At 41.3% G+C, this 23,809-nt stretch overlaps 2 protein-coding genes across 18 annotated transcripts in view; one reads left to right on the top strand and one right to left on the bottom strand.

Moving 5' to 3' along the window:
* The window catches only part of Eaf2 (ELL associated factor 2), a 1,192,577-nt gene that overhangs the window by 282,698 nt on the left and 886,070 nt on the right, over window positions 1-23,809 (bottom strand). The gene's annotated exons all lie outside the window — the stretch shown is intronic.
* Window positions 1-23,809, top strand: part of Golgb1 (golgin B1) — a 247,039-nt gene that overhangs the window by 188,859 nt on the left and 34,371 nt on the right. For 7 of the 16 annotated variants that reach the window (XM_052158343.1, XM_052158350.1, XM_052158344.1 and 4 more), the window contains 10 exons: window positions 1,753-1,878; window positions 2,696-2,845; window positions 4,604-4,732; window positions 7,943-8,068; window positions 9,904-10,026; window positions 11,441-11,554; window positions 12,700-13,102; window positions 14,619-14,734; window positions 20,157-20,271; window positions 22,122-22,195. In XM_052158343.1, the coding sequence (XP_052014303.1) occupies window positions 1,753-1,878; window positions 2,696-2,845; window positions 4,604-4,732; window positions 7,943-8,068; window positions 9,904-10,026; window positions 11,441-11,554; window positions 12,700-13,102; window positions 14,619-14,734; window positions 20,157-20,271; window positions 22,122-22,195 (1,476 nt within the window). Of the gene's footprint in view, window positions 1-1,752; window positions 1,879-2,695; window positions 2,846-4,603; window positions 4,733-7,942; window positions 8,069-9,903; window positions 10,027-11,440; window positions 11,555-12,699; window positions 13,103-14,618; window positions 14,735-20,156; window positions 20,272-22,121; window positions 22,196-23,809 lie in introns of those variants that run through there. The other 9 variants (XM_052158353.1, XM_052158352.1, XM_052158345.1 and 6 more) reach the window with 8 other exon arrangements.

The raw sequence follows: 23,809 nt of genomic DNA, 5'->3' as shown, positions 1-23,809 counted from the left end.
TGCTTTCATTTTGAACTGCAAACTTTACTTTTTAATTAGATGAATTTTATTCTATTGTAATTAAATAATTAAATATGTTCTATTCTTGTTATCTTGATTACTACTGTTACTCATGCTATCTGCATATTCAAATTAACACATTACCATATTACATATGAGTACAGCAAAAGAAAATTCATGCAAAGTGCATCAACTTGTTAACCTCAAACTGTATACACTGGGCATTGCACACACACACTGCCTTTATGAAGCCTCACTCAAAGGGATGGAGCAATGGCTTGGTGGTTAAGAGCACTTTTAATTGCTCTTGTAGGCGACCTAGGTTAGTTCCCTAGCATCTGCATTAGGAAATTCATAACCACCTGTGACCCCAGCTCCTGAGTCCTGATTGATGCCCACTGACCTCTGAGGGTATCTGTATACCTGTGGTACAAAGAAACTCATGCACGTACACACATGCACATAGAAAGTTTTTAAATCTTTTTTACAATCTCACCTGATATAACAGATAAAGTCATGTCATCAGTCACCAGACCAAAGGAAAATTATATCTAATAAAAATTAATTTTTTTAACTGTAAATTTTAGTTAAGCAATATTATTAAAATGAAATACTTTTGGAGGGATCACATTGTAAGACTTCTCTAGCCTCATGTGGTTGGTTGATACCAAATCATGCAGCATATTCATACAGGTTCCCTTTTCCTCTCTATTACCTCCATTCTGCGTTCTGTTTTGAGCTGGGTCTCACCATGAAGCCCAGGCCTGTCTTGAACTCTCAGTCCTTCAGTCTCAGCCCTCTGTTTTTGAAATTTCAGGCACATACAACTGTACTCAGCTATTATCCCTAGTGCTGGAGCTGGAGCCCACAGCCTTGACTGTGCAGGGCAGACAGCCTCTCAGTGGAACTGGAGCCCATGGCTTTGACTGAGGGGCAGACAGCCTCCCAGTGGAGCTGGAGCCCACAGCCTTCACTGTGCAGGGCAGACAGCCTCCCAGTGGAGCTGGAGCCCACAGCCTTGACTGTGCAGGGCAGACAGCCTCCCAGTGGAGCTGGAGCCCACAGCCTTGACCATACAGGGCAGACAACCTCCCAGAAGCTACATCTCTGGTTCTCTTCATCTTGATGTCACTCCTCAGTTTCTTCTAAGTGGTTTTGCCTATTTATCTCTAACAATGGAGCCTGTGGCTCTGGTTTGAGACATCAGAGGGTCTAGGTGAGCCCCGCCTTCTTCATCTTTCTTTCTGTAGAAGTCACCTATAGCCAAAGAATGGGAAGTGCCACTGCTCTTCTGTTAGTGGCTTCTGTGGGTTCCAACACACACTTGTCTGCTGCTTTGGATTTTTCCTATTCCCAAGGCCATCAGGTGTAGCTCTGTCACTGTCCCCTTTCTCTCCTTCATTCTCTAATGCCAAGCAAATCCAGATTTCCATGGTTTACCCTTAACGTGTTTATAGGGTATCTTCCTACTTACATTGTAAGTATTGTCCACATTTTGATGTTCACTGTTGAGTTGGTCTGTCTCTTTCCTATGTGACCCTTCAAAGATATTGAAGCCAGTGTTACTATTGCTTCTATCTTCTTTGAAAAATTGTAGGAATTCAATAATATTTTAAAAAATAGTATATGGAATTCTTTTTTGTATTAAAGTAGAAATTAGAAGCGAGTATAGTAGGTTTTCAAGACAGATGAGAAAGTCAATAGTCTACGACTGCCAAGCACTTTGCTTAAGTGAGTATTTCCCCCCTTTAGTTGGATAAACATCCTGTGGAGATGGAAGAGTTCATCCTGATGAAGCAGCAGCTTCAAGAGAAGGAGGAACTCATCAGTACTTTGCAATCACAGCTCAGCCAAACACAGGCAGAGCAGGCTGCCCAGGTAGGACAATAGTCCCTTCACTAGAAAACAGAGTCATGGGTCCCAGACTGGTCAGTGTAGCAGGACAGTCCCAGCAGTCAGTTTTCAAAGCTTGGTAGATGAAAGCATGACAGATGTCACACTCAGATGGTGTGGTAGAGTGGGAGGTGTGGTGAGTATATGGTGAGTGATGTTTCACATCTTAACAGGAAACACCACAACCTCTCAAAACACACTACTTATGTTGATGAACTTGCCATGGCTTTATTGATGATTAGTTTTGTCTCATAGATCCAGATATTTCATTTTAATAACACACAGATTGTGTGTTCAGAGGGACTTGTGCTGAATTCAAAAGAGACTGATGGATAAAGGGAAAGAAGTATAAGTTAGTAGCTCCATTCTTTCCATAAATTAAAATCTTGTTAGGATGATTCATCTTAACCTTAAGTCCCTTAGTGAACATGAAATAAAGAAGCAGTAAAGGGTTTGCAGCTCCCTGCTGATGGCACTAGGATGGACCATTCTTCTTCATATTCATTTCTGAAGCCAGAGCCAGCCGGTTTGCACTGGCTCCCTCAACTCTGTTTTTCTGTTTCTTATCTGACAACTGAGTACATAGTTCTCCTTTGAGAATGCTTTTGGATCCTGACACATTTTTAATCCCTGAAGGGTCTTTGCATATGGCACATAACTGACTTTATCTATCAGATACATTGTTAACAGCGTTGTCTTCTATCTAGGAATGGTCAACAGTTGCCTGCCTTAAACAAGTAGTGTGTGTGTGTGCTACATAACAGGTGAATTCGCATTTACTGTTTCCATTGCTCCATGACAGGAGGAAAAGACAGCTGCTGAAAAAAAACTGAATAAAATAAAATTCCTTGCAAAGGCCAAGATGTTATCCTTAAATAAACAAATGGAGGCAATGAAGACACAAGCAGGTGCTGCTGTACCTCCAGAAGTCCAGGCAGAGGAGCTCTCCAAGGTATGAGGACAGGCCACAGAAATGGAACCTACTGAGCCCCAGTAGAGAGAGCAGATGTGAGCTGAGCTAAAACAGCTGTGGTGGAAGAATGCCTCCTTTCCTGTGGTTTGCCTTGACTGAAGGCCACATGGGGAGAGCAAAGGCCTACCCAAAGTGTGGGCTTGAGCTGTTACCATCAGAGTTTAAAGGGCTGACTGGAAGAACTGAGTCCTGAAGGGCACTGATAACTACAGAGAGGAGAAGCATGTGCTTCTCAGATGAGTTTGATTATTGGTTAGAACATTAAAAAGTAGGATCGCTAAGATTTTGCCCCCGCTCTCAAATCCTTTCATTCCTTAACAAATATAGATTATTCTCTATGGTAGATGGGTGTTTTATGAACTGTGGGCTCACTCGCCTGGATCATCCTGGTGTCCTTGTATAGAGGTTCTCTATTTTATGACTCTCTCCACAAAGCGGTGTCTGGTCAGGATGCAAGGGACCAAGGAAAGTGGTCCTTAGAGAAGCACGGTGCTGCTCAGGGCACATTCTCTTCAGCTTTCCCTTCAGAGCCACATGCAGGTGTCCACTTAGAGAACCGCAGACATCAGGTTTTTTGGAGCATTTGTACAAATTATTCTGAGACAGGTGTGTCACTGCGCACTAGTTACAAGTCAACCTAGACCACCCTGCAGGGGACATCATTTTATTTCCTTAATTTGTCTGTTCCACTTGTTGACGACAATATAATTAATCTCAGAGATGTTCATTTCTAGGGTGTGGCTTCAGTTTTGGAGTCATAACCCCCGAGGGCCCTTATTACTTCCCAGTGCCTTGCTGTTCAGAGAAAAGCGCTCAGGGTGTTACCTTTCCTTGTTTGCACTGTGCATGTTGCTCAGTGGAAAAGCAGCTCTGCCCCATGTGTGAGGCTCTAGACTTAGGCCGCAGTACAGCAGGAGCCTGAGGGAGGAGGAAGAGAGGGAGGACAAGGAGGAGGAGGAGAAGCAGAATAGAATGCTTAACATCTCAAAGTTGATCCTTTTCCTCCTTTATGGTTCCAATGGTAATCCTTCCCCTGGCTGTGGTAGCAGGCACTGACTTTTTTCCTGTCCAGGCTTGTCCAGGTTTGCCAAACCTCCCTTGAGTCATGCTGTTAGGTTTTTAAGTTATTTTGTGCTCTGTGTTTCATTTTAGCTCACTTCTTCCTTAGCCCTCAAACCTTGTGTGCCAGCGTCTTATAACTTCATTTTTTCTCCCTGGTAAATGAAGGATGCCAGTAAGATCCAGTGACCCTGTAACCACAGTATACTTAGTGTGGGGCATTGGGGCGGGGCAGAGACAGAGAGGGATAGGGAGGCGGGGGGGGGGGGGGGGGGAGAGGAAGATAGATAGAGATCATAGGTGTCAGGTCCCTTGAAGCTGGAATCCCATGTGTGGGGGACCCTGGCTTGTATTGTGGCTCTGGGATCCAAAGCCTAGTCCTCATAGATTTAAACTGAGCTCTTTCCAGCCGGAAATCCACTGCTCTTCAATAGTTTTTGCCTTGCTCCTGATGCTGACTTTCTGTTTGTTTCAGACAGGTCTCTCAGCAGAGTCCCATCTGTTTTGGCCATCTACACCAGGCTGACGTCTAACTCAGATCCTCCTGCTTCTGCCTTCTGAGTTCTCTTATCCAGTTAATGAAACTATAATGAAATGTCTCTAAAGGACTAGTAGTGTGAAAGATGAAATATGTGTGAACTACACTTTTTAAGAAAGTGACTTTATCACATTTTTCAGCATGATAAAAGCTCAACAGAAGAAGAGATGAAAGTAGAAAAATTAAGACATGAACTCCACGAGAAGGAGAAGGTAATTGGCAGATTGCAAGCCCAGCTGGACCAGGCACAGTCAGAACAAGCCTCACAGGTAGGAATGAGTCACCTCATAATTATTAGGTTAAAAATCACTAACGGCTAATGGATACATATATGGTAGATGCTTCTATTCTCTAAGGATATATCCATATTAAGTTCTATTTGGTATATTTTAACATTACAGTAGATAGGTAGTAACCAATACTTAATAATATATAACATGCACTTATATTTAAAACTAATGTACATATGTTTAAATATATTTCCAATTTACTAATACTTGAAAGACAAAGAATGGCCTTTGAGTTCTGAGTTTGGTTTGTCTTTATTTACTTAGTCAGTAGCTCTCACACGTCCCTGAGCTCTCCCTGTCTGTCCCTCCTCCCTCCTTCCCTCTCTTCCTTCCAAGTCTAGCAGTTGAGTTTGCAGTGCTGGGTGGTGCTCTTGCCTGCACTTGGGCTCAGTGTATTCTGTCCATCTATGGTTCATATGTCTTCTGAAACTTGAATTCCATGACTGACAATGACTGCTCTGCTCCAGTGTTGTTGGTTTCTTCCTTTGCAGGCTTCAGTTTCTGCTAACCTTTATGTTTGTTCTTTGTCTTCGGTATTTGTTATTTTTATCAATTATATTTTTGACTTTTTTTTTAGATTTATCCTTTTTTATTTTTTGACTCAAGACGTTGTTTTGTGTTTTGTCTTCTCTTCTGGGATGAGTTTTCTTTTATATCAACTTCCTGATGAATTACAACTTTTTTGAACTTTTCTAATTCTGATTTTTCTCTCATGTCCTGTATACTTTTTTGAACATCTTCAACTCTGAAATAAATTCTGATTTCTTTGAGCACAGTGTTCTGCTCCCTAGTCTCCATGCTGGTTTTTTGACAAGATCTCATCTTATAGCCCAGTCTCCCCTGGAACTTGTAGCCCTCCTCTTACCTCAGCCTCTGGGGTGCTCAGATTACAGCACGAGTCACCATGGCTGGCTTTTAATGATCCTACATAGATGTCCTCCTGTCTATGTGTGAATGGCTTTGCCTCCATGGCTGCACTGCAGGCAGACTTAGTGCCCATGTAGGTAGAAGAGGACATCAGATCCCCAGGAGCTGCACTTACAGATGGGAGAGGGAACCAAACCTGTGTCTGTTGCAGGAGCATCAGGAGCTCAGGGCCACTGAGCCATGACTAACCCTTTGTATGCACTAATCCTGGGGCATTTTGACTAGATTCCCTTCTATTCCTGCTTTTGTGTAAAAGAAAATGTTGTTTTTCTAAACATTTAGATTTGTTTTAGGAAAATGAATTTGTAGACTTCTGTTTTGTGGTTTGGTACTCGTGTATGGGAGCTGGAGTTCTCTGAATTGTTGCCTGCTGCCTCCCAGCCTTCACTTTGGTCTGTACCAGCAGTTACAGCAGTCATAGCCAAACACTGGAGTCTATTCACTTTCCACAACAGGTGACTATCTAAGCAGACTGTGGAATGTCTTCAGTGAAATACTGCTTAGGAATTCCAGAGGAGTGAATTATAATTAACTAGTCTGTTTTCATTTAGAACTTCAAGCTATCTATTTTTTAATTAGATGAATTTTATTCTACTGTAATTAAATAATTAACTTTATGTTCTATTCTTGTTATCTTGATTACTACTGTTACTCATGCTATCTGCATATTCAAATTAACACATTACCATATTACATAAGAGTACAGCAAAAAAAAATCATTCATACTGCATCAGCTTGTTGACTTCATGTTGTATACACTGGGCATTGCACACACACACTGCCTTGATGAAGCCTCACTCAAAGGGATGGAGCAATGGCTTGGTGGTTAAGAGCACTTTTAACTGCTCTTGTAGGCGACCTAGGTTAGTTCCCTAGCATCTGTATCAGGAAGTTCACAACCACCTGTGACCCCAGCTCCTGAGTCCTGATCGATGCCCACTGACCTCTGAGGGCATCTGTATACCTGTGGTACAAAGAAACTCATGCACGCACACACATGCACATAGAAAGTTTTTAAATCTTTTTTACAATCTCACCTGATATAACAGATAAAGTCATGTCATCAGTCGTCAGACCATTATTTTAATTTTATTAAAAATAAAAATTAATTTATTTCAACTTTACATTTTAGTTAAGCAATATTGTTAAAATGAAATACTTTTGGAGGGATCACATTGTAAGACTTCTCTAGCCTCATGTGGTTGGTTGATACCAAATTATGCAGCATATTCATACAGGTTCCCTTTTCCTCTCTATTACCTCCATTCTGCTTTCTGTTTTGAGCTGGGTCTCATTATGTAGCCCGGGCCTGTCTTGAACTCTCAGTCCTTCAGTCTCAGCCCTCTATTTTTGAAATTCCAGGCATATACTACTGTACTCAGCTATTATCCCTAGTGCTGGAGCTGGAGCCCACAGCCTTCACTGTGCAGGGCAGACAGCCTCTCAGTGGAGCTGGAGCCCACAGCCTTGACCATACAGGGCAGACAACCTCCCAGTGGAGCTGGAGCACACAGCTTTGACTGTGAGGGGCAGTCAGCCTCCCAGTGGAACTGGAGCCCACATCCTTGACCCTGCAGGGCAGACAACCTCCCAGAAGCTACATCTCTGGTCCTCTTCATCTTGATGTCACTCCTCAGTTTCTTCTAAGTGGTTTTGCCTATTTATCTCTAACAATGGATCCTGTGGCTCTGGTTTGAGACATCAGATGGTCTAGGTGAGCCCCACCCTCTTCATCTTTCTTCCTGTAGAAGTCCTGTAGAAGTCACCTATACCCAAAGAATGGGAAGTGCCACTGCTCTTCTGTTAGTGGCTGCTGTGGGTTCCAACACACACTTGTCTGCTGCTTTGGATTTTTCCTATTCCCAAGGCCATCAGGTGTAGCTCTGTCACTGTCCCCTTTCTCTCCTTCATTCTCTAATGCCAAGCAAATCCAGATTTCCATGGTTTACCCTAAACATGTTTATAGGGTATCTTCCTACTTACATTGTAAGTATTGTCCACATTTTTATGTTCACTGTCGAGTTGGTCTGTCTCTTTCCTATGTGATCATTCAAAGATATTGAAGCCAGTGTTGCTATTGCTTCTATCTTCTTCTGACAAATTGTAGGAATTCAATAATGTTTTAAAAATTAGTATATGGAATTCTCTTTTGTATTACAGTAGAAATTAGAAGGGAGAATGGTAGGTATTCAAGACAGATGAGAAAGTCAAAGATCTAAGACTGCCAAACGCTTTGCTTAAGTGAGTATTTCCCCCCTTTAGTTGGATAAGCATCCTGCAGAGATGGAAGAGTTCATCCTGATGAAACAGCAGCTTCAAGAGAAGGAGGAACTCATCAGTACTTTGCAATCACAGCTCAGCCAAACACAGGCAGAGCAGGCTGCCCAGGTAGGACAATAGTCCCTTCACTAGAAAACAGAGTCATGGGTCCCAGACTGGTCAGTGTAGCAGGACAGTCCCAGCAGTCAGTTTTCAAAGCTTGGTAGATGAAAGCATGACAGATGTCACACTCGGATGGTGTGGTAGAGTGGGAGGTGTGGTGAGTATATGGTGAGTGATGTTTCACATCTTAACAGGAAACACCACAACCTCTCAAAACACACTACTTATGTTGATGAACTTGCCATGGCTTTATTGATGTTTAGTTTTGTCTCATAGATCCAGATATTTCATTTTAATAACACACAGATTGTGTGTTCAGAGGGACTTGTGCTGAATTCAAAAGAGACTGATGGATAAAGGGAAAGAAGTATAAGTTAGTAGCTCCATCCTTTCCATAAATTAAAATCTTGTTAGGATGATTCATCTTAACCTTAAGTTCCTTAGTGAACATGAAATAAAGAAGCAGTAAAGGGTTTGCAGCTCCCTGCTGAGGGCACTAGGATGGACCATTCTTCTTCATATTCATTTCTGAAGCCAGAGCCAGCCGGTTTGCACTGGCTCCCTCAACTCTGTTTTTCTGTTTCTTATCTGACAACTGAGCACATAGTTCTCCTTTGAGAATGCTTTTGGATCCTGACACATTTTTAATCCCTGAAGGGTCTTTGCATATGGCACATAACTGACTTTATCTATCAGATACATTGATAATAGAAGTGTCTTCTACCTAGGAATACTCTACAGTTGTATGCACAGCAAGAATTATATATCCAGAAGTTAATATGTTTATCCTGTTAGCTTCTGTTGGTTTTTAAATATATAGCACTATATATAGTGTAAGATAGGAAAATGTTATTCATTTTTAAATTGCTTGAGACAAAGTCAATGAAGACATAGATATGTTAACAGATCCATCTTGGAGCAAGCTACTCCAAATAATATAAGGCCTTGTGTGGTGGCACAAGCACTTATTGTAGCATTCAGAAGGCCTCAGTTTACAGATGACGAGTTTGACACCAGTATTAACTACATTACAGGCCAGCCTGGAGCTGCACAGTGATACCCTGTCTCAAAAAGATGATAAAAGTAATACTAGCATCAAAGGATTTTAAGAAAATAGTTTATGAACATGACATTTATAGAAGCTTACATGAAAAAGATGGTGTTTGAACAAAACCAGAGACATAGGCAATTCTCTAGTCAAGCAGTGCTCTTGAGTTGGGGAGAAGAATTGGCAAGGCAGAGAAGACAAGTGCAGTACATTAAAGGGAGCCAGTGGGAAGTGACAGCTGGCCACCTCGGAGGAGCTGTGCCTTTGTGAGCTCTCCCAGTTCCTTAGGCAAAGCAAAGCCTCTTAAACCATACTGAAAAAGGAAGCTTTGTATTCCCATTCGTAGAGTATCTTGAATGAAGTTCTAGAGCTTTTGTTACTGTGTTTCTGGCTTCAGGTTCTGGGGCAGGTCTTTGAGATGCACCTGACATTGAAAAGACGACCAGGGGTTAACAGAATCTAACTTCACTTGTAGGCTTGATTTTCTGATCTTTTCAGAATTAAAACGAAAACATCTCGTGAGTATTTAAGGCATTTTTAGTATCCATGAAAATTTCTAGTTAAACTTGTGTATGAGTTGATTCTGAGTCTGAGAGCGGGTTTTCTCTCATGCCTGGATGTTGCTGCCGGGCCTCTTGCTCTCCCGACATTCTCGTCCGTGACCTTCAGAGCTGAGGTTTAGGGAACTGCTCTGTCAGTGCTGAGTTCCTGTCGTTGCAGAGTAGGCTGTAAGAGTTGTCTGTGAAATGCTCTGGAGTGTAACTTGTATAGTTTCTCTGGTGTATGTCTTCAGTTGAGTTCCATGCAGCAGGTGGTCCGAGAGAAAGACGCCCGCTTTGAAACACAGGTTCGTCTCCACGAAGATGAGCTCCTTCAGTTAGTAACCCAGGCAGATGTGGAGACAGAGCTGCAACAGGTGTGTTGCTCAAACTCCATCGAGTGACTGTCCTTTTGGTTAATGTTTGATCAAGACTTCACAGCCATTTGCCAGCCACTGCCCTTCCCCTCCGCCCTCCACGCAGCCACAGTGCAGTCCTTGGCTTCTTATTGGTGCCCTGCCTTTGGTTGCCTGTCCCTTTTGGGTCCTGACCTTCCCTTCCCTTTTTCCTTATCCATTTGGAGCTTGGCACTTTAAAGCTGAGCTTGCGTGGGGATCTAGGTGGGCTGAGCAGTGGGCTGGCTTCCCTTTCATTTGCTCATTTATACCTTCCATTCATGCGCTAAGCCTGATCCAAAACTTCAGATTGATGAAGTCAGTTTTGTAGTTTAAAAAGAGAGATAAAAATGCATTTGAAGTAACAAATTCTTTTTAAAGTGTTTTTTTAAGATCATTGAGTAGGTACTAAAACTTGACTTCATCGTTTTGGAGTTTACCATGTACTAACTCACATAGTTTGTACTTAGAATGTAGAACCATGTAGTAATGAGAGGTGCTTTAGTGGCACTTTGTTTGATCTGTGTTTGATGTATGTATGTGTATGTATGTGTAGATGCATGTTTATGTACACAAGTGTGCATGCACACATGTACATGTGTGTACAGGCCAGAGGACAACTTTGGATATCATTCTCTCCTAAGGAGCCCTTTGGCTGGGTTTCCCCCACTCTGAGATGGGATCTCTCATTGGCCTAGCTCACTAATCAGGCTGGGCTAGGCTGCCCGGCTAGCAAGCCTCAGGAACCCTGTTTCCACCTCCTCAGAGCTGGGATTGTGGGCTTGTTCCTCCTGGCCTGGGTTTTAATATGGATTCCGGGAGTTGAACACAGACCCTCACAAGGATTTTGCCAATCGTGCCTTCCTTTCCAGAATCTTGTGTTTGTTCTTGAGTGAAAACTCATTATACATTCTCAGCAGTCTTTCAGAATGTATCACATGGAGCTTCAGAGTACAGTGCTTTGAACAATAAAATATTGACTATACGTATATATTGATTATTTATTCAATAGCTATTTTTCAAGTGCCTGTGATTGAAAACAGAAGAGAAATGGTTTTTGCATATACAGATTGCTCTCTTTTGTAGGTAAGAAATGCATGTCAACTATGCTATTTAGGGACCAGACAGGAACTATATGTAACTTTGTAAGTGAGTGTGTGTCATTTTATCTTGAGTATATTAGGCGCCCTGATTCAAGGCCTTGCTTGCATTTGGGTTTGGTCATTGTCACACCCTGGAGAAGTCATTTTAGAGGTTCTCTTGCTGCTGGATGGGCCCTGTCGTCCTGATGTCCACTCTTAATCTCTTATTTTCCATGCTCTGAAAAATAGCCATTTTGAAAGGTAGGCAAATAATGGTCTTGTCTGTAATTATACCTAAAATGATTTCTTTCCAGAAACTGAGGGTGATGCAGAGGAAGCTGGAGGAACATGAAGAAGCCTTGCTGGGCCGCACTCAGGTTGTGGACCTGCTGCAGAAGGAGCTTACTTCGGCAGAACAGAGAAACCAGGTACCATCTGTGGTTTCCACCTACTGCCTGCCAAGGGCAGGGTCCATTTGCAAGTTTTCAGGTAGCAGGTATAAAAAAACCTATGAGCCTTGAGAGGCTTGGTGCCACCTGCGCTTGACTGTGGGTGACACAGTGGTGAAACAAGCACTTCCTTCCTCGGGCCTTCCCACTACCATCTTCTGTTGCACATTCCCTTAACCGCTGATGGCCTAGAGTCTTTCTGAAGACTTTCCTATTATTGTCTAGTGAGTATCTTTTCCATACTGTGCCGCAGTCCAACTTGAGTGCTTCTCTTGCCTTGTGCATGGTCTCCACTTTGCCTATCTGTGTTGGTCAACTTTCGGCTGGGATGAAGGGATCCTATAATACAATAGTCCCTCCCCTTGTCTTACTGACTGTGGATCTCCCTTCTCCCTGGATTGGTGTGTGTTTTGGCATGAAGAGGGTTGTCTTTATGCCCTGTGAGCAGCCTCCTTATTCCTTAGAGAACTGTTGTTTTCTTAATGACCGGTGTCTGCTGAGCCTTGTTTCCAGCCTTCCCCCATTTCCTCACCTGACTTTTTTTCATTGCTAACTCTAACTACCTTGGCAGTCGGTAGTCATGTTTCTTCCTTGTCTCTCTGCCTGAAGTACCATTTTCATACCTCCATGCCTGGCTTTTGCTTACTTTTTAAAGTTTTAGACTATTTAGCTGCCTTTAGAAGAAAGGTCACCCTAGCCCATCCCTCTTTCCTTGAACGTTTTTTCTGATATTCCTCCTGTGCCTGCCCTCTGGGCTTGTATATGATGTTCAGCCTGCTTCAGTGCCTGGACCCTGAGTTCCTCCAGGGCACAGACTAGAGTGATGTACTCACTGTGACTTGAGTCCAGAGGCTGATGGTGCTACAGACAAGTAAGAAGAAGACATGTTCCTCCTTCCTCATGGAGTGTGCTCTCCAACACGAGAGGCACAATGAAAACATACTCATGCCAGGCAAATGCGAATGGGAGTGGTCCAGAATACCCAGAAAGCAAACATGGAGGGTGTTTATTACTCCACAGGTTCAGGGCCTATGCGAGGCCCATAGGGTGTGTGTCAGGATGCTCCTAAAATGAGAGAGTGCAGTAGTTGTAGATCCTGATGTTGGGTGCTTTGTTTGTTTTAGGTTCTTTCACAGCAGCTACAGCTACTGGAGGCTGAACATAATACTCTAAAGAATACCCTGGAAACAGAAAAACAGCAGTGTAAGATATTAATGGAAAAAGTAGAACTTGAAGTGGCAGAGAAAACATTATCCTTTCAGAACCTACAGGAAGAGATGTATCAACTTCGGAGACAGTTGGAGCAAGCAGGCCAAGCCCGGGCTGACCTGGAGACTCAGTACAATGCTCTCCAGCAAACACATAAGACAGAAGTGGAGGAGAAGACAGCTCGCATTTTGATTCTTCAGAAGAATGAGCAAGAGCTGCAGTCTGCCTGTGATGCTCTAAAGGAGGAAAACTCAAAGCTGCTTCTGGAGAAGCATGAACAGGCTGCTGAGTCAGCCCAGGCTGTGCAGCACCTGGAAGGTCAGTGTGTAGCTTTTAAAGCCACACCTCTATCCCCTTAGTAGATTGTACTTCCCACCTTCAAGGCTCTGTACAGGCAAGCTCAGAAGGAAGGCATCTCCTCTGGCGTGGTCTCCTCATGCCTCTCAAGTCTTAAGTCTCAACTTTGTCGACTCAGTGCTAAATACTGCTCAGCCGTGGTCTGGGCCCTGAGGAGTCCTGTGTAAAACACAACTGATCAGAAGACCATAGTGCCTGTCGTGCATAGAAGGGAATGTTTCTGGAAATGTCAGGCCACATTTAGACATACAGACTAAATTGCAAGTAGTCCTCTGTAAGTCTAAAGGCGGTTCTTCTTGCTTTTGTTATGGGTGAAAATTTCCTTTTAAAGAAAACTTTGACTCTAAGCAGGTTTTAACAAACATTTTTAAACAATTTTATTACAATTGAAAATGATTCTAAAAATTCGCCATTTTAGGAGTTTATGAAAAAACAGTGCAACTCGCTAAACTCCAATAGTCCATGTCACCAGCATTTTAAAAGTGTCCGTGTAGTACTGACAGATAGGAATGCTCATGATCTTGGAAAGAGTTTAGGAAGAACTAATTTGTAATCATGTACCTCAACGTTGGTTTTCAACCAGAAAGTTTAGAAGGCATCATGAAGGAAAGGGAAAATATCTGAGTCCATTGTCCCCTTCCCCAAACCATGGTCATGTCAAAACCCTGCTGGAGTCTCTTGGTGGGTTCTTAATACTTTAGTGGAGCACGAAGACTGTAATATAAACCACCAAACCATTATTCTTTTCCTTTTTTTCTGTTTGTTTTGTGTTTTGTTTTTTGTCTTTTCACAACAGGGTTTCTCTGTACAGTCTTAGGTTACCCTGGAACTTGCTTTGTAGACCAGGCTGACCTCAGAGATCTGCCTGCCTCTGCCTTCTGAAAGCTGGAATTAAAGGTGTGCCTGGCTCCACCAAACCCAGTTTTAAGGGGTAAATGAAAAATGAGTATTTTAAGTGTCTAGGCCTGCGTTTATTAGCATGTTAGCAGTTAGTTATGCATCCAGAGAGAGAATCCCATACATGCAAACAGTGTGTGTTCACAGCCTCCTGACATCCTTCCTCAGACTTCCTCTCATTTCCCTCACCCTTCCAGCTCCCATAGAATTATTACTCTTTCTGAGGCTTTTTCACATTAGTTCCCGAAGTGAAGATGGACTGTGAGTGCAGTTGTCTGGTTCCCTGCACTTAGCGCAGTGTCCGCCGTTCAGTCCAGTCCTATGCAGACGGCAGGATTGCATTTTGCATTGTGACTCTGTAACACTCCGTGTGCTTATTTTTCCTTTGAAGGAAGTAGTTTACTGAGATATTCTTTGAGCCACACACTAAAAAATGTAATTGGCACCATAATCTTAATTATGTAGCTGAAGTAGTCAAGTTCAGTGAAATGTATCTGTAGAGATCTGATTCGAGCAGACCTTGCTTCTATGTGTTTGTCTTGTTTCCCTCAGATATGCCTGTTTGTTTTCTCTTCCTTAGATCAACTCCAGCAAAAATCTAAAGAAATTAGCCAGTTTGTAAATAAACCAAACTTGCAAAAACATGAAACAGCATCTCAGACTTGTTTACCAGATGTTTATAATGAGGGCGACCAGGTAATTAAATGTGAATTTCTCTGTATGTATGTATTTACTGTATTGAAGAGCTCTAATGAGTATTACAGAGAGTGTAAATGTGCATTTTCTACCTAATGAAATGCTTTTGGGAGATGACTCTATCTGAATACCCTGAAAGGCATTAAAGCATCTTCCCGACAAGGATAAATACCATTTGTGTTTACTAAGACATTTTCCATCGATTCAGATAGATAGGCACAGTTTTATAAGAAGTGCTCATGTCCCTCCCTACCGAGAGCATTGTAACATTGACTGTGTATTTCTCTACGAGCTGTCCTTTTGTCCCTCCCTGTCCATCAGTTTATCTTAATGTTTTATAAATGTCACAGTAAACTACTGGCATCAGGACTTTTTTCTCTAGATATTTTAGCATGTGTGTCATTTGATGAGAGTTCTGTATTTGTTGGTAGTTGAGGGAGTCTTCTTTTTCTCTTGAGATAAAGTTTGGAAAGCATTAAATGCATAAATCATAAGTATACTATGACTGTTTTGTCATATGCATTCAGCTATAGAAGCCAAACTCGTAATAAGGTGTAACATACTGTCATCAGCCTACAAAGTATGCTCTCAAGAGGAGACCATATTCCTCTTTCCACCATGATTTTCTATGGTTGACTTATAATCATAGAATATTTGCCCTTTTTATTCTTTTAAATTGCCATGGAAGAGGAAAAGCAGAGGTAAAATAAAAAGTAAACCATTGTTTGTGGTCCTGTTCTAGAAAAATTTTATTAGTAAAAGCGAGTGGAAGCCTGCACAGTCTTCTTTTTTATTATATATTTTTATTTTCTATATTCTTTGTTTACATTCCAAATGATTTCCCCTTTCCAAGTTCCCCCCTCCCCATATGTCCCATAAACCTTCTTCTCTCCACCCATTCTCCAATCACCTCTCTCCTTTTTGTCTGTCCTGGTACTCTCCTCCAATGCTAGATCAAGCCTTTCCAGGATCTGGACCCTCTCCTTACTTCTTCATGGGAGTCATTTGTTATGCTAATTGGGCCTTGGGTATTCAGAGCTTCTGGACTAATTAATATCCACTTATCAGAGATTTCATTCCCTGTGTATTGTTTTGTGATTGGGTTACCTCACTTAGGATGATATTTTTCAGATCCAACCATTTGCCTAAAAATTTCATGAATTCATTGTTTTTAATTGCTGAGTAGTATTCCATTGTGTAAATATACCACATTTTCTGTATTCATACCTCCTTTGAGGGACATCTGGGTTCTTTCCAGCTTCTGGCTATTATAAATAAGGCTGCTATGAACATAATGGAGCATGTGTCTTTATTGCATGCCGGGGAATCCTTTGGGTATATGCCCAGGAGAGGTATAGCAGGGTCCTCCGGAAGTGTCATGTCCAATTTTCTGAGGAACCGCCAGACTGATTTCCAAAGTGGTTGTACCATCTTACAACCCCACCAGCAGTGGAGGAGTGTTGCTCTTTCTCCACATCCTCTCCAACACCTGCTGTCTCCTGAGTTTTTAACCTTAGCCATTCTGACTGGTGTGAGGTGAAATCTCAGGGTTGTTCTGATTTGCATTTCCCTAATGACTAATGATGTTGAGCATTTCTTAAGGTGCTTCTCGGCCATCCGAATTTCTTCAGGTGAAAGTTCTTTGTTTAAATCTGTACCCCATTTTTTCATAGGGTTATTTGGTTCCCTGGGGTCTAACTTCTTGAGTTCTTTGTATATATTGGATATTAGCCCTCTATCAAATGTAAGGTTGGTGAAGATTTTTTCCCAATTTGTTGGTTGACGTTTTGTCCTTTTGACAGTGTCCTTTGCCTTACAGAAACTTTGTAATTTTATGAGGTCGCATTTGTCAATTTTTGATCTTAGAGCATAAGCTATTGGAGTTCTGTTCAGGAAGTTTTCCCCTGTGCCCATGTCCTCAAGGGTTTTCCCCAATTTCTTTTCTATTAGTTTCAGTGTGTCTGGTTTTATGTGGAGGTCCTTGATCCACTTGGAGTTGAGTTTAGTACAAGGAGATAAGAATGGATCAATTCGCCGTCTTCTGCATGCTGACCTCCAGTTGAACCAGCACCATTTGTTGAAAAGGCTATCTTTTTTTCCACTTGATGTTTTCTGCTCCTTTGTCTTCTTATACCATAAGGCGCTGCCTCAGTTTCCTGAGGGTGTAGATGGGGATGCCTTGTGGTCATGTGTGTGTATTCACAGGCATAGACATACTCCTGGTGATGGGTTCTTACAACTTTTGTGTAGCTAATGATATTGTTCTATCAGCTTGTAGTTCTTGCTGACTGTAGACCTCTGTGTTGACAGATTTAGTTTGGTGTTGTTTTTGTCACTTTAAAGAGCCCTCCTCAGCTGTCTTGTCTGTCATATTTTGTTTAGATAGAAAATCTTTTTATAAAAATTTCTCTGCTTTTAAAATTTCATCGTTGGCTTTGTACACTGGGGTATTGATAGGCTAGGGCCTCACCTTCACTGTAGTTCCTGTACTTAGAATTCATCTACTCTGGTGAGTCTCTGCATTTCAATTCTGCATTACTTTGGGAGCTACTTTCTATTAGATTATTTTTATGACTCTGGTTGTCTAGATGTGCTTATTTTATTTCTAGTATCTGTATCAGTACTGAATCTTTTTATTGTGGATTATATCTTCTGGCTTCCCTACATGTCAAGTAATCTTTGGTCGCCAGATATTGATTTTATTTATATATATATATATATATATACACATACACATAAATAGCTTGAAACTTTAATGGAAGTCAGTTGTAACTTGTAAAGAAAGGTCAATCTGCAACAGGTTTATTCTCTCGTCCTGTCAAGGAGGTCGCATTGGTAGTTGAACTCTCCTGAGATAGTAGCCTCATATTCACGTGCTCCTGTGCAACCTGCTGAGAACACATGGGGACACCCTCTGCACATCTCCTATTTGGCACTTTCTTCTGTCTTCTCCTGAGTCTTAGCTGCGTCCCTTGAGGGCCAGCCAGGCTCTACCTTGTTACCCACTTTGGAGGCACATGGCCTAAAAACTCATTTAGGGCATTAAGTTTACATACACAGACACATATGCACACACACATGCCAGCCTGCCCGTACCTGCATACTCTTAACATAAGTAATCTTCTTCGGGCTGTCACTTTAAATACAGAAGCCATGTAATGACATAGTCTCACCCTAGTCTTTATGCTACATTTGCTGCTTATGTTAATTAACATTTTGAATTTTAGCATACAGTGTTAACATGTATGCATTGAACTGTTATGTGTATTTTAAAGGCATCAAGGAGAAAATGTTGACTTTTTACCGTGTCCCACGTTCTTTTCCTCTCTGAGGCTTTGCTTTCTAACTAGTACCATGTTTTTCTACTAGAATAACCAGTGTATACTTGTAGTCGAGACTACTAAAGAAAAATTCTCATGGTGGTAGCTAATATTTGCATTTTGTTTTATTCTTGAATGGACTTATCATTCTGTATTAACACCTTTTCATTAAGGACATTCAAAAATATATTTTACAGTCTTCTGCCTTACAGGGCCCCAGCAGTTCTTCATGATTGTTCCTATAGATGGAAATATCGTTTTCCCACTGAGCTTTAAAAGACCTTTCTCTTGCTCTTCGTGATGTAGTCATTTGTGGTTTTCTTTGCAATTTTCTTCCTTTCCTTGTGTCTTTTTTTTTCTCAGATATAAGCTTGTGTGTGAGAAAAGTGTTTCCATCTTAAACTAATTTTTCTGTGTATTCTGTTCTTCCCATTCTCAGACACTCCAATTAAAGTATATTTCGATACTGTCCTACGTGTCCTTGAGGCCATGGTCATTTTTCTTCAATAATCAGACTAATCAGTTTCTCTTGATCTGCCTTCAAGGTCACTGTATTTTCTTCTCCGTATTCTATCAAGCCTGTCCATTGGATTTTTCATTTCATATTTGTGATTTTCAATCCTAGATTTTAAAACTTCATTTTCTAGATATTGTTTGTCTTAAACCTAAAGTTTCGTGTCTTTTCGTTCACTGCTTACGTCTTATCGTAGTTATAATATTATCTTTAAAATCCTAGTTTCAGCCAGACATAGTAGCATATCCTTGTAAGCCCAGAATTTAGGAGGTAGAAATAGGACATCCCAAGTTCAAGGCCATCTGGCTGAGTGAGGCTCTGACTCAAGACAAAAAGCAAGGGGTAGGAATTTAACTCAGTGGGAGAGGGTTTGCTGAGCCTGCAAAAGGTCCTGGGTTTGGTCCCTTTCACCACAGTATAAATAAGTTCTTACAGGCTAATCCAAAGTTTGCATCATTTTGTGATTAGTCCTTGTTGGTTATATTTTTTTCTTGAGAATGGATCAGTTTCCTGTTCTTTGCCATGAGTGATTTTTGTATTGAGTCTAGGATACTATAAATGTTTCATTTGGATTCAGCCTGTTAATGTTGTTTCTAAACTTCTGAAGCATTCTGATGACTTTTAATGAGCAAGTAGCACGAACCCACACTGTCCACTCTGACCTGTGTTAGAGAGCCCCAAAACTCAGTTGGGTATTTCTTCCTCAGGTAATTGGGTTCTGTTCATTGTTCAGCTGGGGCTAGGCTGACTGTATAGACAGTTAAGTCCTTGACTGACACTCTTCCTCTGTCTGCCTCCCTCACACTACAGCTTTGTTCCTCCCCACGGCTTGCTTATGTTTCAAGATAAATGCCTATAGCTCTTTTATTTCAGATTTATTTGTTTTATATATTACACACTAGAAACTTTCCTCTAGATAGAAGTCCCAAACCCTAAACATGCCTCCTGTAGTTTCTGTGCAAACTCTATAGCCTAACATGGCAATTTCCATGGAATTGGATAGAAAAGAGTATAAAATAACTCCCTAGTAGGATAAAATGTGTAAAAAGAAAAATCCTGAAGCTTTAATATAGATACTTGCCTGTCATGAAGAGAGACAATCATTCTGGATATTTAAATTAAGCAAAACTTTTTGTTGAAAGTAGGAAAAACCCAAGGGTACGGTGTTAACAGTTCCTGGGGGAAAACGTTCTTCCACCTCTTGAGAGGTCTCTCTTCCTGTCCACTTTCCTCCAGGCCTTGCTGCTCCCCTGGCTTTAATCCAATCTAATGTAAGGTGTTGCCTGTGAACTTTTAAACTGTTCTCTCATGCACCGTTTACTTGGGCTTTCTATCGTTGAAATCCAGGCTTCTGCTTGGAATCAAAGCCCAATGAACCGGAAGCTTATGGGGTAGATTTTATTTCTTTTTTCATCTTTAGAATTAAAACCTTCTCCAGAGATTCACTAAGCAGAGAAGTAGATGCTGTTTCTAAAGCATCCTCGTAGCTGGAGAACTTACAAATGCTATGCATGTTAGAGGCCCTCAGGGCATCAGTGTGAGAGCGTGTGCTGGGGAATCACTAATTTGTCGTCTTTCTACTATGTAGGCAGTGATGGAGGAGACTGTCGCCTCTTTACAGAAGAGAGTGGTAGAGCTAGAGAATGAGAAGGGAGCCTTGCTCCTTAGCATGGTAGAACTGGAGGAGCTGCAAGCTGAGAACGGTATGTATAAATAAAAGCCGGAACTCTGTCTCCTTATCCCATAGGTGGTGCTGCTCTTGCAGCTGTGCATGTGTACACATAGCTGCTATATTATAACTGCAGTTTTATGAATCCTAATGTAAATATCTGATATGCAGGCTATCTGATATGTAACCCCTATGAAGGGGCATTAAACCCCCCAACAGTTGTGACCCACAGGTTGAGAACCATTGATCTAGCACATCTGACTGCTGTGCTGTGCTGTTCTCTGTATGAGTCAGAGGGGACATCACACAAAGTTTAAAAAACTAGATCCAATTTTTTCATGTAGCTATTTTATAGTTTCCCACCTAGCTCCTAACTCAAAATTATGTTATTAAATGCATAATTATTAAAAATATTGCTAACATTGCCAGTAAAGCCACAAATTCAGCTCATTACTTAGCCCATTTGAAGCACTTTTTTGATACTTTATCCATAATCCTTATTTTCCCATTTTTGCAAGCAGCTTCTATCCTGGTCATGCAATTGTCATATGCTGTTGCAGATTATGTGATTTCTATCCTCTGTCCCTTGGGGGTCATTGGCCTTAGTGTTCTTTGCCCTGGCTCTTCTGTCTCTGTCATAAATAATCTTTGAGTTTCTGTCCTGTCCCTTGATCTCACTTTGTGAACTGCCATTTCTACATCTTTCCCAGGGGTCTGCAATCTTTGAGCACAGTAAATATACTGCCTTGAATTCATACATTTCATGAGTATTCTTCCTTGCCTGTGAGCCAGGCACTATTCTATGCGCTGTAGATACAGCTGTGAACATTTTAGAGTACAAGAGAGTCATAAACATGTATAAAAATGAGCATGTTAGAGTAACAGATATTAGGATGGAGATGAAATCGGATCCTGCAAGTGTATCTGAAGTAAGAGCAAGGCAGGGTCACAGAGGTCAAGCTAGGCTTCTCTGGGAACTTGGCATTCAATAACTAAAGGCAGGGCAGTCATGCAGTGAACATATTAATCAGGGAGAGTGCAGAACAAGTGTGATGTGTTAACGAATTTGATGTTTGCAGAACAGAAAGAAGCTGAGTTTTTGTCATAGAGTGAGAAAAAGATAGCAATACAAGAGGAGGTTAAAGGATAAGATGGAATCAAAACATGTATGCCCCAGGTCATGATAAGCCTTTGAGATGTTGCATCAAAACTAAATGCTCTTTCTTTAGTTTAGTTTTTCAGAAAGAATAGAAGCTTCCTGGAGTATCTCCAGGATCAGTGCCCAATAGTTTTATCTTCTGTGGTGTTGATACCCATGTAAGAACTGTATGCTAAGATGGGGATCCTGATCCCCAGGTGTCTGTCTTGCCACCTTTTCATATTATGTCATTTGTGTCCTCATTTGGTCTTTGGGATTGCAATTAAAAGATATATCCCCTTTAATGATAACATTTAATGTGTAAACATCTGTTAAAGAACATCGGAACATTGTAAGGACAATTGTGCAAAAATGTGCAATTCAAACAGTAGGAATGTGGATGAACTAAGACAGTAGAATTTCAGATGATGGCATAAATAACTGCTCCAAATCACATCTCTTTGCATCTATAGCCTTTCAAATATCATACTATTTACTTAGAACATGTATCTCATGATTATTATGATACTGCTTTCTATTATGTATGATATGTACTATGTTCTGGTATATATATCTACTATGTTCTGTTGTGTATGACATCTTATAGTTTTTTAGAGGCATCAGTCTTTTTTCTCCCTCAAAGTACTTAGCTTATTTCTTTTCTCTCCATTATTTTATGTCTTTCAAGTAACTTTGGTATTCAAATGTTTTGCATATATTCTCTAAACTCCTTTTTTGACTTTCAGAAAAGCTCTCCTCTCGGATTATTCTTCTGGAGGCCCAGAATAGAGCAGGGGAGGCTGATGGTGCAGTCTGTGAGGTAAGTGACCACTTAGTACAGGCATGGCTACAGGAAGAGTCAGGGCAGTGATCACATCCTTCCTTGGACTCTTGGAGCAGAGAGAGGGAACTGTATGGAGCTGAGAGAGAAGGAGAAATGGCTCTAGGCTTCAGACTCTAAAAGCCCGCCTCCAGTGACTTCCTCCAACAAGACCGTGCCTCCTAAACTTCCCCCAAATGACACCACCAACGGTGGAGGAGTCTTATTTAAGCACCACAGCTCGCCACTTGGTAGAGAGTAAACAAAATCTCTTGAATTTCTCATGTTCCCTAGTTGGTAATTTTTACTTAGCATTATATTTCAAAGGAGCCTTTACACAATTTTGACTTTTATGACCTGAAATTTGTTTATTTATTTTACTTTTCAATTTTAATTTTCTGTATTTGTGAGTTTATACATGTACATACATGGATGAAATTTGATTATATCTACCTCATTTCTCCCCTTCAGCTTCCCTCACATCCCACTAGCATGTCTCTCCCAGTTGCATATCTTTTCTTCTTTTTTTCTTTTTTTCTTTTCTTTCTTTCTTTCTTCCTTTCTTTCTTTCTTTCTTTCTTTCTTTCTTTCTTTCTTTCTTTTTTTTTTTTGATAACCCACTAAGTCATTTATTATTGCAGATATGTGTATGGGTACGGGGTCATTCATTGTAGCACAGGAAACCTAAGAGTGGGAACATCCTCCATAAAGAATGATTCTCCCTCCCCAAACAGCCATCAAGTGCTAGTAGCTCCTTGAAAGCAGGTAGGACCTACAGAGCTCCTGCCCATATGTGCTGGAATTTTCTCTGCCTTGATCTTATTCAAGTTACCACAGCCACTGTGGTTTTCATGGATGTGGTAGCCATGTCATGTCCAGAAGACAGCATTCCAGAGATCTCCCCCCAACCCTCCAGCTCTACATTCTTCCAACCTCTCCGTGACACTCCCTGAGCCTTACCAAGGAATGTGGAGGATGGGAAAATAAAGATGTCCTGTTCAGAGTCTTCTCAGGACCATGGCCAACTGAACTTTAATCTAACAGAGGCGTCATTGCTTAGTATCATTCTAGTGAGTTAGTGCCTTTGTTAGCTGCATTATATTTAATTTGCCATGCTCTCTAATTGATAATAAGTATTTAGAAGTAATGTAGCTTCTTAAAAGTGTTGCTTATTATATATTAGTCTATGTCTCTAGATTCATAGAATGAATACCATTTTAGACCCACAGAGATACAGTTTTACATATTGGCAAATTCAGAATCTTCCAATTGAGCCAGAAACCATACATCATAGAGAAATAAAAAGACTTGAGTCAAGAGATGATCTGCTAGTAGACTTAACTCTTCAGATAGGACAGATGTGTTTTTACCCTGCCAAGGCCTTAACTGATGGAAAAAGTTCACCTGAACTAGAAAGGATATGTTGGCCTTATTAGAATTCTCCTAATTTATCACTGGGGAGATAGCTCAGTTGGTCAAGTGCTTACTGTGCAATGTCAGGTCCTAGCTTTGAGCCTCGGAAGCTCTGAAAACTGCTTGTGACCTCAGCACTGGGAGACAGAGAAGACAGATTCCTGGGGCTTGATGGTAGCCAGGCCAGCCTACATGGGGAGC

This window comes from Apodemus sylvaticus, chromosome 15 (assembly GCF_947179515.1).
Source record: "Apodemus sylvaticus chromosome 15, mApoSyl1.1, whole genome shotgun sequence".
NCBI lineage: Eukaryota > Metazoa > Chordata > Mammalia > Rodentia > Muridae > Apodemus > Apodemus sylvaticus.
This window is presented reverse-complemented; position numbering and strand designations above follow the sequence as displayed.